Genomic DNA, 25,620 nt, shown 5'->3' with positions numbered 1-25,620 from the left:
CGCTACATTATAGAAGGAGACTGGAACCTCGCCCAGGACGTATATTAGACAGAACGGGGCATATTGACACGGGCAATAATCACGACAGAGCGTTGCTAACGGATCTCATCACGGATGCAGGCACTACTGGAGGTTACTACACCCAAAAGACAAAGAATATACATTCCTGTCGCCAGTCCACGGTACCCAATCCCGTCTGGACTATTTTTTTGTGTCGCGAACCATAGTTCCCCAACTCCACGATTCTAGTATACTTGAAAGCTGACTCTCAGACCATTCTCCTGTCTTGCTCCAGATCCAGACAGGCCTTGCCTCCCCCGGCCGTAAACCATGGCACTTTGCGGTACACAGGTACCATTCCCCCCAAGGGAAAGAACAACTAAGGACCCACATATCCACATACATGGCCGACAACTCTGGCACTGTGTCCTCCAAACGAGTCCTATGGGCTGCGGCAAAAGCAACCCTAAGAGGCAACATGATGCACGACGCAGCATTAGTCAATGAGGACAGAATGTCACGCCAACGAACCCTCGAAAATGACATCCGGAATCTTACCAGACAATATACCGCCCAACCATCCCTAGCATTACGCCGCTCTCTCGAACAAGCCTGCATGAGCCACAACGAGATTTACACTTCGCAAGCAGAATACGCACTGCAAAGATTGCGCGGCCGTCACTATGAGTAGGGTGAGAAGGCGGGACGACTTCTGGCGGCACAACTTCGGCAACAAGAGGCTGCCTCCGCCATCCTGGCCATTACGTCCCCCTCAGGAGTAGTACTAACCCGCCCGCAAGACATAGTAAACAAATTTGCGGCCTTCTACCATCATCTCTACACCTCTGAGACAGTGACCACTACAGAGCACACGGAGGCCTTCCTCACCACGGCCAACCTACCTCATCTTACGGAGGCAGGCCGGGCTCTCTTAGAGGGTGACATAAGCAGGGAGGAAATAGTACAAGCCATCAAAAACCTCCCTTACCACAAATTCCCAGGCGAGGACAGCTTTCTGGCTGAATTCTATAGATGGGCGGGGGAGGAGGCGATCACTGCAGTGCACGAAGCTCTCACAGAGGCATGCCAGGAGGGCTCCTTTGGCGTACTATCTAACAAGGCCACTTTGGTTGTCCTGCCTAAACCAGGCAAGGACCCCCTACTCTGCGTCAGCTATCGCCCCATCTCCTTCCTAAACGGGGATGTCAAACTCTTGGCCAGCGTATTGGCAGCCCGCTTACGGAAAGTGATACCGTCCTTAATCCATAATACCCAAGTGGGATTCGTACCGGGCCGCACCTCCAGAAATCATATGCGTACCCTCAGTCATACTCTCCATGAATCTCTCAACCTGCCGGAAGAGGCCCTGGCCCTGGCCCTCGACACAGAGAAGGCATTTGACCGTATTGAATGGCCCTACCTATTCGCTACCATGAAACACTTCCGTCTCGGAGAACAGTTTATCTCCAAAGTCCGCTTATTATGTGATCATCCTACAGCGCAAGTCAACTGCGGGGGGTTCTATCGGACCCGTTCCCCATCAGTAGAGGCACGAGGCAGGGCTGCCCTCTGTCACCGTTATTGTTTCTACTAGCGATGGAGTCCCTAGTGGCCACCATACAAAATTCCCAACAGATACAAGGCATCCCCCTAACAGGGGGGACCTCCAAAATCTACCTCTACGCGGATGATATCTTGCTCACCCTATCAGACTTGGAAAGGTCTCTCCCAGCACTACTCTCGATCATAGGGGAATTTGCATCCCTGTCAGGATACCAAGTGAACTGGGACAAGAGCGAATCATTACCCCTCTCAGGAATGACAATGAGGGCCGCAATCCATGGGCTCCCATTCAAATGGACACTGACACGCCTCAAATATCTGGGGACACTTGTCAACCGAGGTTTGGAGTACATGATCAGGGACAACCTAGACCCTCTCATATATCGGATGAAACAGGGCTTCGCCAAGTGGTCGCTGCTGGGACTCTCGATGTGGGCAGGACACAGGTGATCAGGATGGTCACCCTTCCGCGCTTCACATATATACTTGGCATTCTCCCTTTACACGTGCCTCTTACCCTGCTCTGGGGGATAGATGCCTCAATATGAACGTTCGTGTGCCCGCCCGAAACTAACACCAGCAAAAATACTGGCAAGACGATCCCACGGAGGCTTAGACCTCCCCTCAGTGGAGCACTACTCATTGGCCCTGCAGTTGTCGCAACTGGCATGTCTACTTGCCGGAAACACTGACCCCCGCAAGGGGTAGCCACAGAGAATCTCCTACGAGGGCATTGCGAAAGATTAGGAGGGGTATATGCAGACCGCCCCCAACTGCCAAACCCGGTCCTCACGGCGACAAATGCGGCGTGGCATAGGGCTCATCGTCTCTTGGGAGTACACCCCTTCTTACATTCACAAGCCCCTATAGAGGGGAACAAAACCATTAAAATAGGGGGTAACATCCTAAAATTGCCCCAATGGAGCAACGCGGGCATCAGCAATATAGCCCAAATCGTAGATGGCGAACGACTCCGGTCCTTCACCACCTTAAGAGACGAGTTTGACATACACAAGAGTCAATAATGGCGATACCTGCAGCTCAAGCATTGCCTACACAAAACACTGGGAACCCTCTCGTGGGAAGTCAAAACCTCACCAATTGTTGCCTATCTGCAGACGTGGGGCCTCCAGAAAGGCGTAATGGCAGGTTTGTACGGAGTACTAATCAATCACCTTTATTCGCAACCCCTTCTTGACAGCCTACGCCGCAGGTGGCAAGACCGGCTTGGAACGACATATACCGAGGAGGATTGGTCAGATATCCTGGAAGCACTCGATAGGGGCACCCGAGAGGCTCGGCTGAAGTTCTGCCTATTCAAAATCCTCCAAGACTGGTATTGGACCCCCATGAGGCTATTCAGGGTGGGTTTAATACTGCATGCAAAATGCTGGAGATGTACAGACCCCCACTGAGACCTATTACACATCTTGTGCCCCTTGATACAACCCTTATGGGATATTGTGCACCACGCTCTAAAGGACACCCTCCAGATACCGTGCCCGTTCCCATCGTCGCTCATCCTCCTCCATGACATGCGCCCGTACCCTCCCTTACCGCGCCCCGACAGAGATTACTGCACACGGCACTAGCTATAGCCAAAATCTGCATACTCCGACATTGGAGATCTAGCGTGGCCCCCACACCGACAGAATGAATGACAGCTATGATACAAACTGCCACGCATGAATGAGTAATCTATAACCTACAAGATCAAGCGGCTCTATTCCTGGAAGTCTGGAGCCCTTTTCTGTCAGGATCGTAGGGGTCCTCGTTACTCACACCACCTCTTTCTTCACTCCCGTCCCACCCATATGCACCAGCTGGTGGACAGCCGGAGGATGCCAATATGACCCTCCCCTCATCTCCTCCCTCCTCTTTCTCTTCTTCCCCCACCCATATACTACATCACACAGCCCGGTTTCTTGTTCTAATCTACCACCCCTTTCCTCCCCAATCTTTCCACCTCCCTCTTTTCCTGATACCCGGCTCTCACACCCCGGATGGCATTCCCCCACCTCCGCGATGTCCCAAACTTCAATCTACAACCTCGTTTCCCTTTCTCCTCCCTCTGGACCTCAATGACCCCACCCCCCCCTTCCCTCCACAATCCCCTCCCTCTCTATATCTAACTTTTCTTAAGATATACCAACACTGAACCATAGGACTAGACCACAAGAAAACCTGAGCCCCACATAGTTAGAGGATGCACATAAAGGCTTTTCCTGATCAGCCCCCCATTACCCTACTCTCCTATCCTAGATCCTATCTCTCATACCATGTGTTCATATCTACACAATACCCAACATGACAGCTCATACCACAAAAGAAACTATCACCACACTTTTTGAGCCACCCCGAAGCATGGACCCACTTTCTTCCCCTTACCCTTTCCCCCCCTCTATCCCTCCTATTTTCCCCTCTCCCCCCTCCCCTTACTCCTACCTCCCAATCCCCCATCCCCAATTTTACTCCTCCTCCCCCCTCTCCCTCCCTCCCATCCCTTCTTTATTTCTTGCCTCATACCCCAATGCACATATTCTATTCCTGTTAAACTAATATGTATGCCAACTGAGATTCCAACCTTTGTCATAACCATATTGGCGCTGCCCCATACCGTACCCTGTGTCATTCTGTACCATTTCTCAATTTCCAATAAAAAGCTTTCACAAAAAAAAATAGACACAGTGCCAGTTCAATGTGATCATTGACACCTACATTGCACAGCACTACCAGGGCCCACCAGACTAACACACCATCTGTTGTTTAAACAAACACACATGTTCCTCTGGTGTGCATCACATGCATTCCCTCCTCCAAGTATGACTTTGTATATAACAGAAGTTAGGGTGGTCTCTAACTTCAGTTGTGTGCAATGTAGTTTCATGCTAATGACTATACACTTGGCTCTTCACAGGTTTCTATATGGTGATACTACACATGCCCAACATTTGACCCACCTCTCAGGTGAGGAGTTTATCTTCTGACAACCCCATTTCATTCCCTTGCTTTGCAGTCCAGATTTGGTTGCATGGCCCCAAGGCAGGCACACTAACCTCATGTTGCAATGGGGAAGGCATTATCCAAGTCAAGGTGTGCAAGGTTCCAGTGTCCAGCATGATGTGATGTTCCAGTCCCCTTTTTTTGCTTTGTACTGTGGGACTTGTAGTCCTGGTCATTAATGTTATACATTAAACTACAAGTCTCAGTATACAAAGGGGCTGCACAGCACATATGGACTGGACACACTTGACAGAGTTGGACTGCGCTGTGCAACATGAGAATTGCTTAGTGTGACTTACCTTTCTATGATGTATGACTGGACATGTGAGCAATTCCATCCCTTTCCCTTGCACTCAGCACAGTGCAGTGAAGGAACTACAGCGCATTACATTTTTGGTCACACTGTCCTTTGTTGCCAGTAGGTCTTGTTGATCCTCATAGCCAGCACTGATGTGTTCTCCCACTCCTGCCACCAACTCTGCTGGGATGACTGCTGCCACCTGCTCCTCAGAGGACGTCAGCGCCCCTGCGACCTCAGGTCCTTCTCCTCCAGTCTTCCTGGCTGCCTTCAGGTTGTTGGCCAGTTTCTCCTTAGGCCTGCACTTTTCATCATGCCAGCGCAACTTGCCCTCTGTCACTGTCCTTTTAGCTTGTCCGGCACTGTTGATCTTGTCCACTAAGGACTACCAAATGGCCTCTTTCCTCCCTAATAGCAATTTGGAGGTGATAATGAATTGATGTTCATACTTTGTCACCTCTGTTGTCAGGATTTGATATTCCTCCTCACAAAAAATTACTATTCTTCTTCCCCTGGGGATCTGTCTGGACATCTTGGTCGCTGTTGGGGTTGTTGTCCAGGCTGCTGCTGCCTGCTCCATTTCTCCCTTTAGAGGTATGGGGAAATGCTTTTTTTCCAAATATGTCACTTTTTGTTAGATTTATGATGCATTACGGGGCATATTTATACTCCGTTTGCGCCGAAATTGCGTCGTTTTTTTTGACGCAATTTCGACGCAAAACTAACGCCAACTAACGCCATATTTATACTATGGCGTTAGAGGCGAATAGCGCCAAAGTTCCCGGAATGTGCGTCATTTTTTAGCGTGAACCCCTTCCTTGCGTTAATGATATGCAAGGGAGGCGTTCCCGTCTAAAAAATGACTCCCAGGCCTTTACGTGGTATTTATACTCCCGGGCAAAAGAGACGCCCGGGAGTGGGCGTGGCTAAAAACGGCGCATTTGCGCCGCTTTTTAACGCCTGGGTCAGGCATGGCGTTAAGGGACAAGTGGGCTCAAAATGAGCCCAGAGTGCCCTCCCCTGCCCCCAGGGACCCCCCCTGCCACCCTTGCCCACCCCAGGAGGACACCCAAGGCTGGAGGGACCCACCCCAGGGACATTCAGGTAAGTTTTTTTTTTATTTTTTTTAAATAATATTTTGTGGCATAGGGGGGCCTGATTTGTGCCCCCCTACATGCCACTATGCCCAATGACCATGCCCAGGGGACAGAAGTCCCCTGGGCATGGCCATTGGGCAAGGGGGCATGACTCCTATCTTTACAATGATAGGAGTCATGTTGATGGGGGATGGGCGTCGAAAATAAATGGCGCAAGTCGGGTTACGACGATTTTTTCGACGTAACCTGACTTGCCCCATTTTAAGACGCCCATGCGCCATTTTCCCCCTACGCCGGCGCTGCCTGGTGTACGTGGTTTTTCTCGCGCACACCAGGCAGCGCCGGTCTGCTTGCGCCGGCTAACGCCATTCAATAAATACGGCGCCCGCATGGCGCTTCAGAATGGCGTTAGCCGGCGCAAAACTTTTTGACGCTAAACTGCGTTAGCGCAGTTTAGCGTCAAAAAGTATAAATATGGGCCTACACACTCACATATGACGCAAGGTTGATTTGCGTTGCTTTACGTCCCGTAGCACAGCCTAACATCACTTCTGTTGCACATGCGTCAGTTTCCTCTATAGCAATCGTCCCAGGGATGCAACATTTTTTTGCAGCAGTATGGGATCTTATGCCAAGGTGAGCCGTACTGTAAATACGACCCATCCAAGGCGTTTAAAGCTATTGTACTGCAGCACATGTTTTTCTGATGCATAACTGCCCTGTTGCAGTGGTGCGTCAGTTTTTGTAAATATGCCCTGTGTATCGCAATTTGTTTTCTAAACACAGGGTATATTGAAAGGTCCTAACTCGGTGTTTGCAATTCTCATGAAAGTCTATTTCTGTTTAACATGTGCAATAAGGTTCTAGGTTTAACATGTAATTGATAAGAGAGGGATCACTGTATGGCTTTAGTGTCCACTCTGTGCGATGCTAGTTAATTATACGTTTGTGACGTCTTCTCATGTAGACACCAGCCCCCTCGATTGGTGTGCAATATTAAAACATTTGATATTTTATGTCTGTAACTGGCTTTTGCATGGTGTTGCAGATGGCAGGGGTGCATCACTGCACTTTCACCGTGGTACTCAGAGGTTGTGTTTCATTCCTACTTTATTCAGTGCATTTGCTGTTGAAGGCTACCTGACGTTCCAAAGCTGCGGACATTAGAGCTGGGGAACCAGGTTCATATCCCGTTGTAGGCTCAATATTAGGTAATTCTTGTGTAATGTAACTGGTGCTCATTTGAAGTGATTCAATACCTTTGGGTCAAGTTTGAGCTAAAAAAACTAATAAATGAAATCCGAAAAAGGTCGTGAATATACTGAGTTTAAAAGGGGAGAGTCATAAAGCGGAGAGATTACCTATCTGTTAGTGGCAAGCAAAAGGTCCTTCCAGAGAGCACTACTAAGGCAGAAAGTGCCGCACCCCAGCTATGTTTCTTTGTGAAGATAGGAACCACAAGAGATTATTAAGTATAAGACACACCGTGCCCTACAGTGCTGTAATGCAGTTATTAGATAACCTGTCCCAGACCTGTGATAAAAGCTGCGCATCACGCATTAAGGCGTGCATTCCATCCTTTGGGCAGTGTGGGTTACTAATGCATGCTTTGTACATCTAAAACTCCAATTCTGCAAGCTTCAAAAGATTCAGGGCACTCCCTCTTGCTCAAAGAGGTGCTTAGAGCGAACAGCAACAGCTTGTATACAACAGTTTTTACTCTTTATTGTTAACCGTTACAAGGTAATCAAAGGTACCAAAGGGGAATTTGGGACAATACAGCTAAGTATAGTAGTGGTGGTTGAATGAAAGCTTTAAAAGCAAGGATGCACTTTGTTAGGATTGCAGCTAAACTGTTGAAGTTGATGTAGTTTGTTGTAGGGGTGGTGGTGAATCCAAGGCCTTTGTGAGTAGGTGGGGCTCTGTTAGCTCTCTGGGTGAGAGGAAATGACAGGTGTTCCTGACCTAGTATGTCAGTGTCTTGCAAAGAAGGGGCCACCAGATGAGCTTGGCTAGTCCTGGGGTTCTGCAGCATCAGTGTTCTGTTGGTTCTTAATGAGGAGGTTCTACTGAAGGGAATAGGTTGAATGTGCAACCCTGAGAAAGGCATTGGTTATGATCTGGTGATTACTGACCTGTGATTTTCACCCGGTGGGGTGCACATGATGTAATGTTGGTGAGATATGTGTGCTGTATCTTGAGCGAGCTATTAAGGTGGGAGTAACTTTCTAATGAAGCTGCAGAGGGTCATGTCCGCATTTTGTAGGACCGTGAATAGCGAAATGAAATATTCTAACCAGAGATTATGAAGACTTGTGTTTCTCAATAGTTTATTCAAAGTAATAGGTAAGAACTCTAGGTGACTGACATCAAAAGTGTTGAAGGCCTACCAACATTAACTTGTTTTTTAAAAGGCTGCTAAGGTGTCAAAATCATATCTGTGTGAACCTAACGAGGCATTTTAGCCAGTTATTATATGTTTATTGACTACCATTTTGGAATTCTTTCTTCTAGGTAGCTTTTGGGGGGAGGAGGAGGCATAAGTCACTAGCCTCTGATGCTGCATCTCTAATTGTCAATGTCATCTGTCCGCGTGATCATATTGCTTTGCCTTGTCTTGACCAGTTGAAGTTTCTTCTGCATGATCTTCACCATGTGGAGCTCTGTACAGAAAATATAACCCAATAAATATTCCACTTTACTAATTGTCCCAGTAAATGTAATTCCAAAGTACTGAAATACACAATGTTATCAGCAGAATTTTTTATTATTATTTAGTGGAGTGAGTGGTATTAGCGGAACATTCAGAGATGTGAATATTAACCTAACGCTGGCGTATAGCATTGGAATTGATACTACATTTCAAGTAACATTAAATGCTATAGAAGACTAGAGGTGACATGCATTGGTGCCTCTGTTGCTTCTAGGGCCACTCTTTTCTATAAACGTTTTTTTATGAGAGGCGATGCTAACGGCTTGTCATGATCTCACAACTGTAGACCTTATGGTGCTTCCACTCCTCCCCTCCCACAGTGAGCGCACTTTTCGCTTGGACTTTGGGGGCCGTATCTGGCTTGCTCTGGCTGTTTTCCACGCCCTTGGTGATGACCTTGTCATCTTCTTTCCAACCAATCCATACATCTTCTGGATAGAAGTCGTTGATCCTGCAGACTAGGGTGACTGATCCCCTCTCGAGTTGCTCCTCCGCGGGCGGAAAGATGGAAACTGCAGGAGCAGCATCCTCTCCTGTTAACACAAGAAGATACCTTTGTTTAACAGGCATGGCACATAATAGAAATTCTTCTGGAAATTCAGAAGTCTTCACAGCTTGTCATTAACAAAATATGTTACTTTTTTCAATTTTATTTTTGTTATAATTTTCCCACGGAGCTTTGCATTGAATTTTCTTTAGTTTACAGATGGTCGGCTTTTACAAGCCTGTATAGTTTTATTGTGCCATCGGGTTTCATTGGCCAACACTTCGTGCTAGGCAAGACAGCGCCTAGTGTAACGTCGTAGTAAAGCAAGCAAATATCCCTCAGTGCAATAGGTACTGTAAAATTAGTGGCTTTCTTATAACCATGAATGTTTGCGGGAATCTAGCTCAACTCACAGCAAAGGACACTAAAAGCTCAAAACGAGTATACTTGAAAGACATGGAAAATACAAAAACAACTTGCAATATAAAAGAAAATAAAAGACAAAAAGATTGCATCCAGCTAAAAAGAAGAAAAAAACACACTCAACACACTTAACGAGTCCTTTAAGGGCTGTAAGGGTTGGCTCCCATAACTGAGCTAACTGAGTGAGACGTTTTGAACTGAGATCATTCAGGTCACCTTTGGAGCATTTGTATGTAATTTCTGTCACCCCAAGTCTTAGAATGTACATTCCAAGGTCACCTTAACATAGAGGTTGATGGTTGTTGGGGGAGGAGCCTGCTAGTGGGTTGGGGAGTGGTATCTAAAAGATTTTCTAGGAGGGAAACAGAAGCGCATTGTGCATTATCCCTATTGGCTTCCGTATTGAATGAGCTCACAGAGTGTGTCCCAAGCTCAGGTATGTCATTGACACCGTTATATTGTGCTCATGAGGGTTTTCTATGGAAAGCCCACATCTTATCGCCCATGGATCCCTTTGAAGTACTGACAGAAAATAGAAAGGATATTCAGAGAGGGACATTTAAGTGGGAAGCCGGTATGAAGACTAAGGACTCTGAGCATATTGTTATATAGATTGTCAGTATAGTGCTTAGGCTGAATTTAGGGCACTTTGAAGGACATAATTGAAAGTGCTGATGGTTAAGGGACGGGATGCAGAGTAGATGGCGGAAAGAGGTACAAATGAAGGAAGTTATGAATAGAGGGAAGACTCCCATGGAAGTGCTATGGGATGAAAAGATGGTGAAATAAGAAGACACATATGGAAAGTGTAATCCTTGATGGCCGAGCATGGGGGTGGAAAACAGAGGAAGAGGTGCCAACAAAACCAACTGAGAAAGAGATATTCTCTGGGCACAACCCATTAAGATGGTAACATCTCAGTTAAAGAAGATGACTCTCTTCTCGACAGGGGAGTGGGTGTGCTCTGTTTCTGAAAATATTTGCCATTTTTAGAGTTTGAACAAATCATGATCACTGGTTTTGGGGGCAAAGACGGATTAAGGCCCTCATTTTGACTTTGGTGGTCTTCTGCCAAGACCGCCAAAGCTGCGGGTGCCAGAAGGCTGCCAGTGCTGGCGGTCTTCTGCCCACCAGATCACGAGTACAGAAGGATTTCCGCCACATTTTGTTTGGAAATCCTCCAGTAGTCGTGCTGGCGGTCGGAAGCGCATGGGCGGTTACACCACCGACCTCACCCAAATCGACTCCACCAGCCGTATTACGAGCAGTAACATGGCCTGGCGGTGTCTTGATGGTGGGGCGTTGCCAGTGGTGGAAGCACCTGTTCCCTCCCAGAAGACCTCCTCGCCGGACAAGGTAAGTCGATCATCCGACAGGGGAGGGTGGTGGGTGTTCTGTGTGCCTGTGTCAATCAATCAATCATGGGATTTGTAAAGCGCACTACTCACCTGTGAGGGTCTCAAGACGCTGAGGGGGGGGCTGTTACTGCTCGAACAGCCATGTCTTGAGAAGTCTCCTGAAGGCAAGTAGGTCCTTAGTCTGACGTGTGTGAGTGGATGTTGTCTGTGTGTGTGAATGTTAGTGTGTATGCAAATGTATGTGTGTATGAATGTTGGGGTGAGTGCGTGTATGAATGTTGAGGTGAATGAGAGTATGAATGTTGAGGTGAGTGCGTGTATGGATACTTGTGAGTGAATGCGTGTATGTCAGTGTAGGTGTATGAGTGTTAGAAATGGGGTCTTTGGTTAGCAGTCAGGTTACCCCCTGTCCAAGCAAGGACCCTCACTCTAGTCAGGGTAAAGGAGAATCACCCTTAGTTAACCCCGCTCGCCCCCTTGGTAGCTTGGCACGAGCAGGCAAGCTTAACTTCAGAAGCAATGTGTAAAGTATTTGTACCAACACACACAGTAACTCAGTGAAAACACTACAAAATGACACAACACAGGTGTAGAAAAATAGCTAATATTTATCTAAACAAAACAAGACCAAAATGAAAAAATCCAACATACACAAGTCAAGATATGAATTTTAAAAAGAATAAGAGTCTTAAATCCTTAGAAAACAGTGAGAATTCTGTTAGCACACACAAGTAGCTGAGTAGCGTCAAAATAAAGCCGCACAGGCAAGTGTGCATCCGAAAAGGCCAGTGATACATCGATTACTCGCTCACAAGTGAGAATGTGTGTCGCTCCTCCTCCGGTCGGGTCAGCGTGCGTCGTTTCTTCTCTCCCGCAAAAGAGCGATGCGTCAAAAGTTTCCCTGCATGGCGGTCTTTGCGTAGATTCAGCCCTTTTCCACCAGCAGCACCTTTCAAGGGCCCAGAGACAGGTTAGGGCACCACTTGGCAGGCAGGACTCTCAGCGGAAAGCCCAACTGCTGGCAGAGATAAGTTTTTGTTGTCCCTGGGACTTCAACAGGAGGCAAGCTCAGTTCAAACCCTTGGAGATTCTTCACCAGTGGGAAGTCACACAAAAGTCAGTCTTTGTACCTCTCAGGCAGAAGCAGCTACTGCAGGCCAACCCAGCAAAGCACAGTCACAGGCGAAGGGGCAGTACTCCTCCTCCAGCTTCTCCAGCTCTTCACCCTGGCAGAGGTTCCTCTTGGTTCCAGAAGTAATCTGATTTGCAAGGGTTTTGGGTGCTCTTCTTATATCTCTTTCTGCCTTTGAAGTAGGCCTACTTCAAACAGAAGTTTCTGTTGTTTTCAAGATCCTGCCTTGCCCAGGCTAGGCCCCAGACACAGACCAGGGGGTTGGAGACTGCATTGTGTGATGGCAGGAACAGCCCTTTCAGATGTAAGTGACCACTCCTCCCTTCCCCTCAGCCCAGGTGGTCCATCAGGATATGCAGAATACAACCCATCTCCCTTTGTGTCACTGTCTAGAGGAGAGGTGCAAACTGCCCAAATGTCAATCTGACCCAGACATGGAATCCACAAACAAGCAGGGTCACAGAATGGTTTAAGCAAGAAAATGCCTACTTTCTAAAAATGCCATTTCAAACACACAACCTAAAAACCAGCTTCACTAAAAGATGTATTTTTAAATTGTGAGCTCAGAGACCCCAAACTCCACATGTCTATCTGCTCCCAAAGGGTATCTGCGCTTTATATTATTTAAAGGCCACCCCCATGTTAACCTGTGAGAGAGATAGAGCTTGCAACAGTGAAAAACTAATTTGGCAGTATTTCACTGTCAGGACATGTAAAACACAAAAATTCATGCCCCACCTTTAACATACACTGCACCCTTTCCCTGGGGCTACCTAGGTCCCACCTTACATGTATAAGAAAGGGAAGATTTAGGCCTGGCAAGTGGGTACAGTTGCCACGTCAAATTGGCAGTTTAAAACTGCACACACAGACACTGCAGTGGCAGGTTTGAGCCATGTTTACAGGGCTACTAATGTGGGTGGCACAACCAGTGCTACAGGCCCACTAGTAGCATTTGATTTACAGGCCCGGGGCACCTCTAGTGCACTTTACTAGGGACTTACTAGTAATTCAAACAGGCCAATGGACACATACAATTTATACAGGGAACACTTACACTTTAGCACTGGTCAGCAATTCTAAAGTGTCCGGAGCAAACAAAAACAGTAACAGAGTCCAGCACACAGAAACAACCTGGGAAGTAGAGACAAAAGGTTAGGGGAGACCATGCCAATGTTGCCAAGTCTAACAATGAGTGTATGCGAGGTGCGTGAATAAGTGTATGCAGAGTGCGTGTACGAGTCTGTGTGCGTACATGTGGGGGATGCTGCATTAGAAGGAGAGGTGTGGCGCTGCACTAGAAGGGGGGTGCGGAGCTCTGGTATGGAGGGGGAGTGGGAGGGGTTTTGGGCTTGCTGGGGGGAGAAGTATTCTGCCCGGTGACAGGAAAAATGTTTACTCTCACCGGTAGCCTTTCCGCCAGGGTTTTCGTGGCAGTGCTATCGCCGTGGAAACCCTGGTAGAAAGCTGGCTCCAAATACCACCGGCAGTCTTCATTGGACCACCGGGTCGGAGATGCTGATCTCGGGCCTGGCGGGTCTAACCGCCCTGGCGGTACAGGCAGGGATGTGGCAGGTTGGCAGAGGCCAACCCAGCACACTTATTATGTGGCGGTCTTTACTACCAGCCATTCGGTAGTGAAACCACCACTGTGGCCCTGGCGGTCAGTAGACCGCCCGGGTCATAATGAGGGCCTAAGTCTCTTTTTGACCCCTAATATAGTTCTGTACATGTACATGTCTTTCACTTGCAATTAACTATATATAATATTACTACCAATCCTTTAAAGAATGATTCCTTTTTATAGTGATTCAATCTTGCAAACTAAGTTGTGTCTCACTGTAACACAGTGATTTGTATAAAAATGAACAAACATGTTACAAAATAGTAAGCAGCGGTGATAGGATACCGAAAACTCTATTTTACTTTATTTAGCTTCATTGACTGAACAATATTTTAAGTAAATCTATACTTTGGTAATTTCAACATAAGACCTATTTTCATGTGGCAGTCAGATAGTTTAAGGCTTTTGTCATCTATTAGAGGCTGTTCCTCTTCGAGAAAGTTTTTAAATTGGGTACCATAAATTGGGCAATGGTAACATTCAGTGGGAAAAGTGGAGTTTGTAGTGCTCTATATAGAAATACGTTTTTAATTCTGAAAAAGAGAACTATCCTTCAAAGAGCATGATACTGAGAGGCTACCTAACTTTTATGCCGTTGCAGTTGTATGGAAATAAAGTACTGCCTAAATTGCTCTAGATAAAGCATGATTTATTTTTTAATATGTTCCATAAAAACACAAGAATGGTTAACTAACAGCTGAAAGTTTACCAATAGAACATTTACAGATTGCCAAACATGCTTGTCTGTTTTTAAAATAAAACATTCTAAATATATGTACTACACATGCCAGTAGTAAGTATGGATCCCTTCTGCCATCATGCAAAAGTGACAGTTGGCCCAGAAGTGACATCACTTCTGTTACTGGGACTTCCGGGCCCCTGAGGGTCCCCCCTCAGCAGTGACGTCACTTTCTTGGGGGTCACATGACCATGTTGGGTGACATGTGTTATGACATCACCCTGGTCACATGCTAGTCACATACTGAAACATGGTTAGGATGCTGTCATAATAGGTATGGGCCCCCATTGCCCTGTGTCTAGGGCTTTGTCAGAGGCAAAATTGCAACTCTCTCTCGGGTGCACAATATGTAAGTCGCTAATAAAGCAAGCCAGGGCATGTTCAGACAGTCTGCGGTCGTGAAATCTTGATGAGAAACCTGGAGGGCTCCCCAATGAGAGGCTCGGGCAAATACATAGGTGGAACCCCCCAGGGCCCCACTGCCTCCCTCCGCCCATCTGTCTTACCTGGAGGGTGTACATTTGACTTAAAAAAGATCTTTTGTTAGAAATGACTAGACAAGTTCATAATTGAATCAAGACTGCTATGAAATGCAACCCATACGCAGATGGCTGGTACTCCTCAACCCCACAAAATGCTTCCATCTCATGATTAGCCAGCTCTACTAAGTATAAAATGCCATTCCAAGGCCGCACACACACAATCAGAAGCATCCCACTGCAATGAAATGGAGCTGATACTCAGATGGCTGGTACTGGTCACTCCCAAAAGTGGACCCATGCATAATTAGCAAGCGCTATTAAGTATATAATGCTGTCCCAAAGGCCACACACACGCACAATCAGAAGCAGCAAGGAAATGTTTAGTTTAAGTCTATGGACTGAGGGGCCCCAAGCAAGATGGAGCAAAGCCTTGAGCTGAATTGCGAGGAGCAACTGGAAGTTTTAAATTATTTTTTTCCATTCAGTGTGTTGCATAGTGTAGGAGGCTGGCCTGGCTTGTAGTGCGTACCAAGGGGTACTTACACTCTGTACCAGGTCCAGTTATCCCTTGTTAGTGTAGAAGAGGTGTTTCTAGCAGCTTAGGCTGATAGAAGGTAGCTATAGCAGAGCAGCTTAGGCTGAACTAGGAGACATGCAAAGCTCCTACTATACCACTGGTGTCATATGCACAATATCATAAGAAACCACAATACACAGATATACTAAAAATAAAGGTCCTTTATTTTTATGACAATATGCCAAAAGTATCTCAGTGAGTACCCTCAGTATGAGGATGCCAAATACACACAAGATATATGTACACAATACCAAAAATATGCAGTAATAGCAAAAGGAAGTAATGCAAGCAATGTAAAGTTACAGTAGATTGCAATAGGAGCACATAGGTATAGGGGCAACACAAACCTTATACTCCAAAAGTGGAATGCGAACCACAAATGGACCCCAAACCTATGTGAGCTTGTAGAGGGTTGCTGGGGCTGTAAGAAAACAGTAAGGGTTAGAAAAATAGCCCACCCCAAGACCCTGAAAAGTAGGTGTAAAGTGCACCTATATTCCCCAGAGAGCCCAGAAGTCGTGATAGGGGAATTCTGCAAGGAAGACCAACACCAGCAATGCAACCAAATGGATTTCCGGACCTGAGTACCTGTGGAAAAAGGGGACCAAGTCCAAGAGTTGCGACAATGTCGAGAGTGGGCAGATGCCCAGGAAATGTCAGCTGAGGGTGCAAAGAAGCTGCCACTGGATGGTAGAAGCTGTGGATTCTGCAAGAACGAAGAGGACTAGGAACTTCCCCTTTGGTGGATGGATGTCCCATGTCGTGAAGAAGCTTGTAGAGGGGATCCCACACAGAAAGGCCGCAAACAAGCCTTGCTAGCTCCAAGGGTCGCGGTTAGGGTTTTTGGATGCTGCTGTGGCCCAGGAGGGACCAGGATTTCGCCACTTGGATGAGGAGACAGACGGGGCGCCAAGCAAGTCAGGGAGCCCTCACCGAAGCAGGCAGAACCCGCAGAAGTACCGGAACATGCACTTGGAAGAGGAGTGAACCAGAGTCCACCCAAAGTCAGAAAAGGGAGTCCCACGACACCGGAGGACAACTCAGAAGGTTGTGCACTGCAGGTTAGAGTGTCGGGGACCCATAAAGTACCAGGGTCTGTGCTAGAGACTCGGGAGATCATGGAATTGTCTCCCCAATGCCAGAATGGCATTGGGGTGACAATTCCATGATCTTAGACATGTTACATGGCCACGTTCGGAGTTACCATTGTGACGCTATACATAGGTAGTGACCTATGTATAGTGCACGCGTGAAATGGTGTTCCCGTACTCACAAAGTCCGGGGAATTTGCCCTGAATGATGTGGGGGCACCTTGGCTAGTGCCAGGGTGCCCACACACTAAGTAACTTAGCACCCAACCTTCACCAGGTGAAGGTTAGACATATAGGTGACTTATAGGTTACTTAAGTGCAGTGGTAAATGGCTGCGAAAAAACGTGGACGTTATTTCAGTCAGGCTGCAGTGGCAGGCCTGTGTAAGAATTGTCAGAGCTCCCTATGGGTGGCAAAAGAAATGCTGCAGCCCATAGGGATCTCTTGGAACCCCAATACCCTGGGTACCTCAGTACCATATACTAGAGAATTATAAGGGTGTTCCAGTATGCCAATGTGAATTGGTGAAATTGGTCACTAGCCTGTTAGTGACAATTTAGAAAGCAGAGAGAGCATAACCACTGAGGTTCTGGTTAGCAGAGCCTCAGTGAGACCGTTAGTCATCACACAGGGAACACATACAGGGCACACTTATGAGCAATGGGGCCCTGGCTGGCAGGGTCCCAGTGACACATACACTAAAACAACATATATACAGTGAAATATGGGGGTAACATGCCAGGCAAGATGGTATTTTCCTACACATAGGGAAGCCCAGTTTCTGTTTTTCCTGGTATGAAAAACATCTGCTTCTTTTATGGTTTGAATGAAACAGTTAATTAGCTGAACCTCATAGTGGCTAGCTTAGCATGCTGCAAGTCGCATGGAAATCAGGGAATCTAAAACATGTACAAATAAAATCTGTTGTTTAAACCAAGGGATTGTCATGGGGTTAAAGGTCAGCAACATGCTTTGAATGGGCTTTCAAAAGCCCTGAGCAATAGGACTGGGGCAGGAGGGGAGGCGGTAGAGAAAGAAAACTGTAGTGTAAGCATTGATTATGAGTTATTTCTGATATGCTTTGAGTAGTTCTGTAAAAGGCTTATGTAAAAGTGTACATTGTGACAAGGCAGCCCTTGGTAGCAGCCTGTAATTCATATAATGCAAGTGTAAAATAGGGCTGTAAGAGGGACAGCTATTTCTTTTAATGGCAAGGGCTCAAGGACATCTGCTGTGGTTTAGGGAACGGTCACTGAAGCATGTCATTTGTTTCATTGTGTTGCACCTGCTTAAGATGCTGCAGGCCGCGTGGAAATAAAGTCTGTTGTTCAAACCACGGTTTGCCAGGGGTTAATGCACAGAATACTCTAGCTCTTGAATATGTATTTGTACTTACTCTGTGAAATAGCACAAGTTGCTCTGATGTAAAATGTGTGTTGATTTTCTCATATGCTTTGAGCAGTTCAGTAACATGCTTATGTAAAGGTGTAAATTTTTGACAAGGCAGCCCTTGAGGGCACAGTAGCTGAACAATGTCATTTGTTTTATTGTGTTCCATTGATTACGTAAAAAATCAGTGTTTTGTTTAGAAAATGTACAAATAAAATCCTTTGTTTAAACCATGGGTTTGCCAGGAGCTAAAGGTCAGCAACATCCTTTGAATGTGTGCTAAAGTTGTGTATTATTTTGGAAATGTGACAATGATTCATTTTTCTTCACAGTTCCCCTGGAAGCTCACAATTAGGCCAAACCTCAGCAAAAGGTAGACCCTCCAGCAAAATTGTTGGCTGGAGCATCAACGAGTCCTGGAAAGGTTGCAACAACATTCTAAAAAAGGAAGACTTCGGGGCCTATAGACGGACAGACTATAGAGAAAGGGGTTCCACAAAGGGACAAAGGGACAAAGCAAGTATGTTTTACAAAACGTAGCACCCAAAAAAAACGTAATGTATTTATGTCTCAAGCATCATGTTGCTCCAGCATCTATTCGGGGTTAATAAAAAAAATTTAAAGCAATAGTTAAGTGTGTTTTTTTTGTTTCCATCATAGAACCAACACAAAAGACCGGTGCCGGAGTACCACAAAAGGTTAAGCATACATCGGCACTGCTAAAGGACATCACAAAGATCCATCAAAACAACCCAATGTCACCAACCAGTAAGAGACGCCCAGTGCGGTTTAACAAACCGTACGTGGACCCCACAAACTCAGGCCTTAGAGACACTTGTTACTCTAACCCCTACACTGCTTTACCAGCAAAACCCACAACCAGTACAGTGAGCACGCATACAATAAGGCCAGTTTTGGCTAGAGGGTGTAAACCTCAAATGGTGCTCACTTGCAGCCACAGGCATACAATGCTAGGATCATGTAAAAACCAACTGGGTCAAAATTCCAGTCGTCTTTCCTTAAAGAAGAAGAAGAAACCAACGGTCCTGGACCTACAAACCTTCCCTTTAGATCTATCCTCAAAAAACAATCATCCCAGCTTGCACCAGTATTCTGCATGTATAGGGCTTCTCAGGGGGCTAACAGGTCAGCCACAACCACACATAAAAATTAGGGCCGGGCGTAGAACTCCGCTTCACCAGCAGAGTTTGGAGAATTTGGTCACTTCGGACTATGCAGAGTAGCACGGAGTTCCTGAATTCCGCACTATGGCACGGAGTGGAGTTCGTTTACGCTCATGAGAATGGGTTTTTGCGCTCTCTCATGAGCATGAAGATAATTCCTGACTGCTAGCAAGCAGGGACAGGACTTTGCATTTGCTTGCACTGCTTTGGTTCGTGCCGACGGCCAAAACAGGGCTGCTCATGAGTGCAAACTCACTTCTGAAGCAAATGTTCTACTCCAGAGCCACTAAATCTAGTTAAAAAGTGTTTGGGGCTAGATTTACTTTCTAATGGACCCTGAAATTTGTTTTTCAGATTGAAAGCCTTTTTTTTTTCAAACAGGAAGGAAGTGCGTCAGAGACGCTAACTTCCTGTTCCTGTCCAGCAGGCTCCTCGCAGTGCTTTGTCTCCTGGGTATACCTATGGATTTGAGGACTTTGTTTTTGTTGAATCACACAAGTAAGTTAAAAAACTATTGTATGAGGGCAATGTTTGTTTCCTTGGCCATAGACCAGTATGTCTTTGTAATTGAATTAGACTTTTTAATCTTATAGTGGTGGGTGGCCTGAAGTTTTAGTAGAGGCCTAGTTTTTATTTATTTTGCATTTCTGTGATTTTTCACCTTGTGTAAAGGAATAATGTTGCACAGCTCAGTACCTTTTGTGTATTCTTGTAACATTTGCAATATTATTTTAGTATGTGGCCTAGATTTCCAAAAGGGCCATTAAGCCAGTAGGCCCATTACTAGTAGTCATCAGTGCATGAAATAAATGTTTCAGCGGTATATGTTTTGAAAACTTCCTTTAGGGCAGGGATGGCATTGGATTAAGTTTAAAATGTTGGCCATCATTTGCATTTCATTTTTTTTGTTGCAAAAAGTGTATATATTGTGGGGTAATAGCCGATGACATAGGATGTTGTTTCACCATGTGGCTGGCAGCCATTTTGCGCATGCAGCCAGTGTCCCTTTGCCCTAGGCTTGCATGTGTTCTTTGTTCCCCATGCCTCCTTGTTCGCAGTTGTTGTTTGACCATGGGGGTGGCAGCCATTTTGTCCATCCAGCCAGTGTCCCTTTAGCATAGGCTTGCATATGTTGTTCTTTGTTCTCCTTGCAGTTGTTGTTTGACAATGTGGCTGGCAGCCATTTTGTGCATGCAGCTAGTGTCCCTTTGCCATAGGCTTCCCTGTGTTTTTTGTTTGCCATCCCTCCTTGTTGTTGTTGTTCAACCAGGTGGCTAGCACCTATTTTGTCTATCCAGCCAGTATCCTTTGACATAGGCTTGCGTGTCTTCTTGTTTGCCACGCCTCCTTGCTCCTTGTTCTTTGACCATGTGGCTGGCTGGCAGCCATTTTGACCATCCAGCCAGTGTCCCTTGCCATAGGCTTGCATGTGTTCTTTATTCTTCACACCTCCTACTTTCTGCTGTTATTAGACCATGTGGCTTGCTGACAGCCATGTTGTCCATGCAGCAAGTGTGTCTTTGACATAGCCTTACATATAAACATCATTAATTATTGATCATTTGTTTTTTAAGTTTCCAATTGTTTTGTATTTTAATTTTTAATTGTAATTTGTTGTCATTTTTATTTCATGTTTTTATTATTATTATTATTTTTATATTTCAGTTTCATATTTTGTATAATTATTTTAGCTTTTTTATTTGATTTTTTTACTTTCATTTTTAATTTACATTTTTGAATTTCTTTTTTATTTTAATTGTTATATTTTTATTTTTATTTTTTATAATTTCTTATTTTTATTTTTAATTTTATTCATTTCTGCATTTTACCTTGATCCATCCAGCCACATCCATCCATTCCTCCATCCATCCATCTATCCATCTATCCACCAAAGACGCGCAGCTGTACTACAACATTCAATTTCTTTAGGTGCAATTCCATTTTCTCTAGGACACTCTGGCTGCGCAGCACAGCGGACAAATCAACAGCATAATTAATTTTGTTAATGAATATTCCATTTCCCTTGAACACCTTGCAGCCATAGGTTATTTAAAGGATTATTCCATTTACCCATGCACCTCTCTCTGACTATCCTAGGTGTCCTCTTTAAAACAAATGGAGGTAAAGCAGATAGCTAGATCTGCCTGTTGTGCTGTTTGATTCGATATGTAATCTTGTAAGGGTGTGGTTTGCCTTTAGAATGTTTGATTAAATAGGTATTACATAAGGAACCAACCACATTTCTCAGCACTATTTCAAATTGCCATAATGCAAACATTTCACCAACTACATGTCTTTCTTGTTTGGTTGATTTTAGGTGCATAATAGAAGAGATCCCACATCACATGCAGCACTGCCAACGAGAAGGCCTTACAGTTACTTTGGTCCACAAGCACTAAACTCTTTTGCTTGTGCATCTTAATGACACTGCCAACCTAGAGCTTAAGATGGCCCCAAAGAAAGTTGCTCCTAAGAAAGTGGCCAGTGAGAAGATGCAACTTTCTGCCAGTGCCGTGCCAACTGCAGTTTTTTTTTGTGAGACGTGTGCCTGCCACAACGGCCTCCGTGGAGGAACCTGGGAGCAGCACTCCTTTAACAACAGCACCACGCCAACCCAAACCCAAGACCATGTCTGTCAGTGAAGCAGCCACTGCACTCATGGTGACAATGACGAGCAGTGATGTTGAATTGGATTTGTCCCTTTTGCTAAGTAGTACCCAATCATTTCAGGAAACATAGCAAAGTGGACAGCAGCTGTAGCCAGATCTTTCTGAAGTTAGAGCAGAGCAGGAGGTCGAGATTCCTGCTGAGAAATAACCTCTTCTTTTAGAATCAATGGCTCCCAGATCTCCAGCAAGAAAAAGGAAGGGTACTACTCCACCATCATCTCCAAGCACCACTTCTGATGATGATGCTAGGGACATGAAGTGGACCCCGGTAGAGTCTGGGGGACGCCAGTAGAGGCAAGGGAAAAGAAAAGTTCCAGAAAGCCTTAGAATCATGGAAGGGGATGATGAGGAGGATGATGACGATGAGCCAGTCATTGTGGAAGCTGGCACAGAGGAGTCGGACATTACTATCCAACCTGCTCCGAGGGATGTGACATAGTCAGCACTGCCAGCTCCCATATTTGTAAGGTCCCAGCAGAGACCTGCACTGTAGCTCAGTAGAAGTATGTACTTAATAGAGGCAATCAACACACCCACCTATATCCAGTTCTTCTTCAGTCATTGCCCCAATAAGAAAGTACTCCTCCCAGCTTGGGACTTTCTTACTATTAGCAAAGAGGAGGGGAACATTGCCACATGCTCCATTTGCCACACAAGTGTTCATCAATGTAAGGCAGGTTCACATTATGGTACTGGAAGCCAGATGACCCATAGGAAAAAACATCACACAAACCACTGGGAGGAGCACCTTAAAAAATAGCTCATCGTGGTCGCAGTGATGAAGGTGAGAAGAGACAGGAAACATTAGCTACAACTGGTCAAATCACGGTGTAAGGTGAGGAAGAAGAGGGTGACATCCTCATGCAAAGCAGCCCGGTCCCCAACAGTGTGTCAGAATCACCTGCCTCAGCGACCTCACAATGGCAAAGGAAGCCTCAGAGTCAAATGGAGACACCACAGCATACAGTGACTGCACCACGATGTGCATTGAGTGTACCACCACCTACATCTCAAAAGTCGTCCCCACGAAAGAAGAAAATCCAGGCTACAATTATGAGCATATTTAGGCAGGGTGGGACCTATTACTGTAACCACCCAATGGCACATTTGTACAATGGGAAGCTGGCAAAAATGTTAGTGCTGGACCTCCTCCTTTTCTTTTGTGGAAGGAGTGGGATTCTTAGAGTTTGTGGCAACCCTCTGACCATAATGGAAGGTTCCAAGGCATGCAACAGTCGTCATGTGAGCCATGGATAAATCACACACAGCTGCAAACATCTTGTGGAATTGAATATCAAGGTGTCTGAATGGCTGAAACGAGAGGTCTTCGAATTGAATTTGATGCCATGGACAATGGGAGTAACATTGTCAATGCTATGGCAGTCAGTGGCTATTTCAGGGTCCTGTGTTTGGTGCACTGCATCAACCCAGTTTTGCAAGATTTTCTTAAAAAAGACGACATAGTTAGCAACATATTGACCACCTACAGACACAACTGCACTCATCTCAGCCATTCTTTTAAAGCCTGGAAACAGTTGCGGATTATTCAGCGTGGTAACGACTATGTCATTCAAAGAGGAGCTGATGCAATTGGGAAACCCATGAGCATTGATGCAGACAAATGGGGCCTAGTCAAATGTCCCACACGGATGCTGCTCCTTTTTGAAGTTTTCACGTGGGAAGTTAGCAAGGAGAACAGTACAATGGGCCCAGGTATCCCATTATTGAATCTGCTACAGGAGCACCTAAAGAAGGTGTTTGAAAGGTTTGCATTCGGGGGTGCGAACGAAAACCCAGAAGCGCATGCCTTGGTTGCAAACCTAAGCTATAGTTCGACTTGCAATGCAAGGCTGCAAAATGACATAATTTTGTCCAAAGAGTACATCTGTACCACCTTACTTGACCCCCGCTAAACAAAAACTTTTTTCTACTTTCATTCCTTTTTCTGAAGGGGATGTTTCATAATACACGAAGTAGATTGTTGAGAAAGCAGGAAAACTGGAAGAAGAACGGCTGGAACTTGGAGTCCCACTCTGCAGTTCTGGGGTGCTGCCTTCAACTTCCAGAGAGGTCAGTCTTGTCTCACATCTGCCAACTTCACCAACAAGAAAACTGGTGACAGCAGCAACAGAAAAATTGGACCCAACCTCGGCGTGGTTTCAAGTGGCAGCTCTTAAATTCAGTGCAGATTTGAAGGAAAAAGTGGTTGAGCAGGTGGCAGCACCAATTACCATTTAGAGCAGTGGTTTTCAAACTTACTAATGCCGCGCCCCCCCAGTAAGAAAAAATAAGTTGTCAGGCCCCCCTCAGAATTTTTCAAAACTATTCTATTAAGTTGGCAATGTTTAAAAAAAGTCTAGACTTATTTAAACATTGCAGCTAAGATCTGTTATCTTTTTACAAATGAAAGAAACATGTTTCTGCTTTAAACAAAGCACTATTATCTGTATAATCTTTCTTTTGGCCAGAGCCTGGTACCCCCCCGGATCACTTGAGGCCCACCTAGCAGGGGCCGCCCCCCAGTTTGAAGACCCCTGATTTAGAGGATGTTCCAGGACTATCGGGATGACCTGAAAGAGGTGTATGTGGATCAAAACTCATTGGTGTATTGGAATGGGAAGATGCACCAATGGCCAGAGCTCAGCAGGCTGGCAATAAAATGTCTGGCTTGTCCTGCAGCCACAGTGAATGCTGAATGTGTTCCTTAGTCTTCCTAAAGTTATGATATTATGATGATGACCCACTAACTCTCTGTTTTCTTTCAATCAAGCTGGCAGTGATGGATAACCCTTTGATTAATTCCTGTAGTTGGAGTTCGCATAGGTGGGAACGGCACCGTCTGTGAAGTTCTGTCTTCCATGTTAGCATGCTAGCCAGCTACTACTACTACCTACCTACCACCTCATTAAGATGCCATCATGAAAATCCCTGTACTAAGAAGACTCCTTCGCTATCTATTCAGGTAAGAGAAGAACTACGGATTGAAGTGAACTTATTTAGTTAGTAAGTAACTCCCACTAAAGAAGATGTTGTCTTACTTGTCTATGCGTATCTGGGTTTTTATAAGCAAAATAGGCAATGGCAATCATCCCCTGGTGGTCAATATAATTGCAGAGCGCAATAGAGGAAGGCTATAAGTAAATGAGAAGCACTTTTTTTAACAGATTTAAAAAACAGGCTACACTATAACACAGCAGTGAAAACTAAAACACCAAAATAAACATGTGAGGCCTAAATTGAGTAAAATAAATTGCCGTCTTTATTTTAAACACATACGAAAACCTACCCTTCTTACCCACAACAGGTCCACCCACTCTCCCCAAACAAAGACATAGCCCAGTCCCCAAAGTCCAACGAAAAGTCCAATATGTAATGTTCGAAAAAACCCACCTCAACTCCCTCCTCACCCTTTCCACCCACAACACGTGTCCCTCCCACCAAAACAGAAAGTTAAAATAAGAGTTAGAAGAGGGAGTTTTCAATATGGTTCTAGAGATATTCGAGGCTTGCCTCCATGTGTGCCATCTGGTGTTCTAGATGCGCAAGGTGCTGGAGGACATGCCACTGGAAAATGCGGTCAGAGCACGAGGGGGGGCAACAGTGGTGGAACATGTTCGGGCTGATGCCGGCTGGCGGCTGCAATGGTGGTACTCCTGGGAGGCTGGAGGCGCTAGTGGACATGTGGGGGAGCCACGGCCAGTGCCGGTGGCCACTGCTGCCTCAGCCTCATCTTCCTGAAGGGTCACCAGCCACTGATATTTATTCCAGATACCCTCCAGCCTCTTCCGCCG

General features: G+C 45.7%; 1 gene segment (V, D, J or C); it reads right to left on the bottom strand.

Annotated features, from left to right (window-relative positions):
* Positions 1 to 8,745: 8,745 nt before the first annotated feature.
* LOC138296148 (immunoglobulin lambda constant 3-like) overlaps positions 8,746 to 25,620 on the bottom strand; it is a 134,388-nt gene continuing 117,513 nt past the window's right edge. Inside the window, 1 exon segment of the C gene segment in view lies at positions 8,746 to 9,207. Coding sequence covers positions 8,930 to 9,207 — 278 coding nt within the window.

The sequence above is a fragment of the Pleurodeles waltl genome, chromosome 1_2 (genome assembly GCF_031143425.1).
Source record: "Pleurodeles waltl isolate 20211129_DDA chromosome 1_2, aPleWal1.hap1.20221129, whole genome shotgun sequence".
Classification (NCBI taxonomy): Eukaryota; Metazoa; Chordata; class Amphibia; order Caudata; family Salamandridae; genus Pleurodeles; species Pleurodeles waltl.
This window is presented reverse-complemented; position numbering and strand designations above follow the sequence as displayed.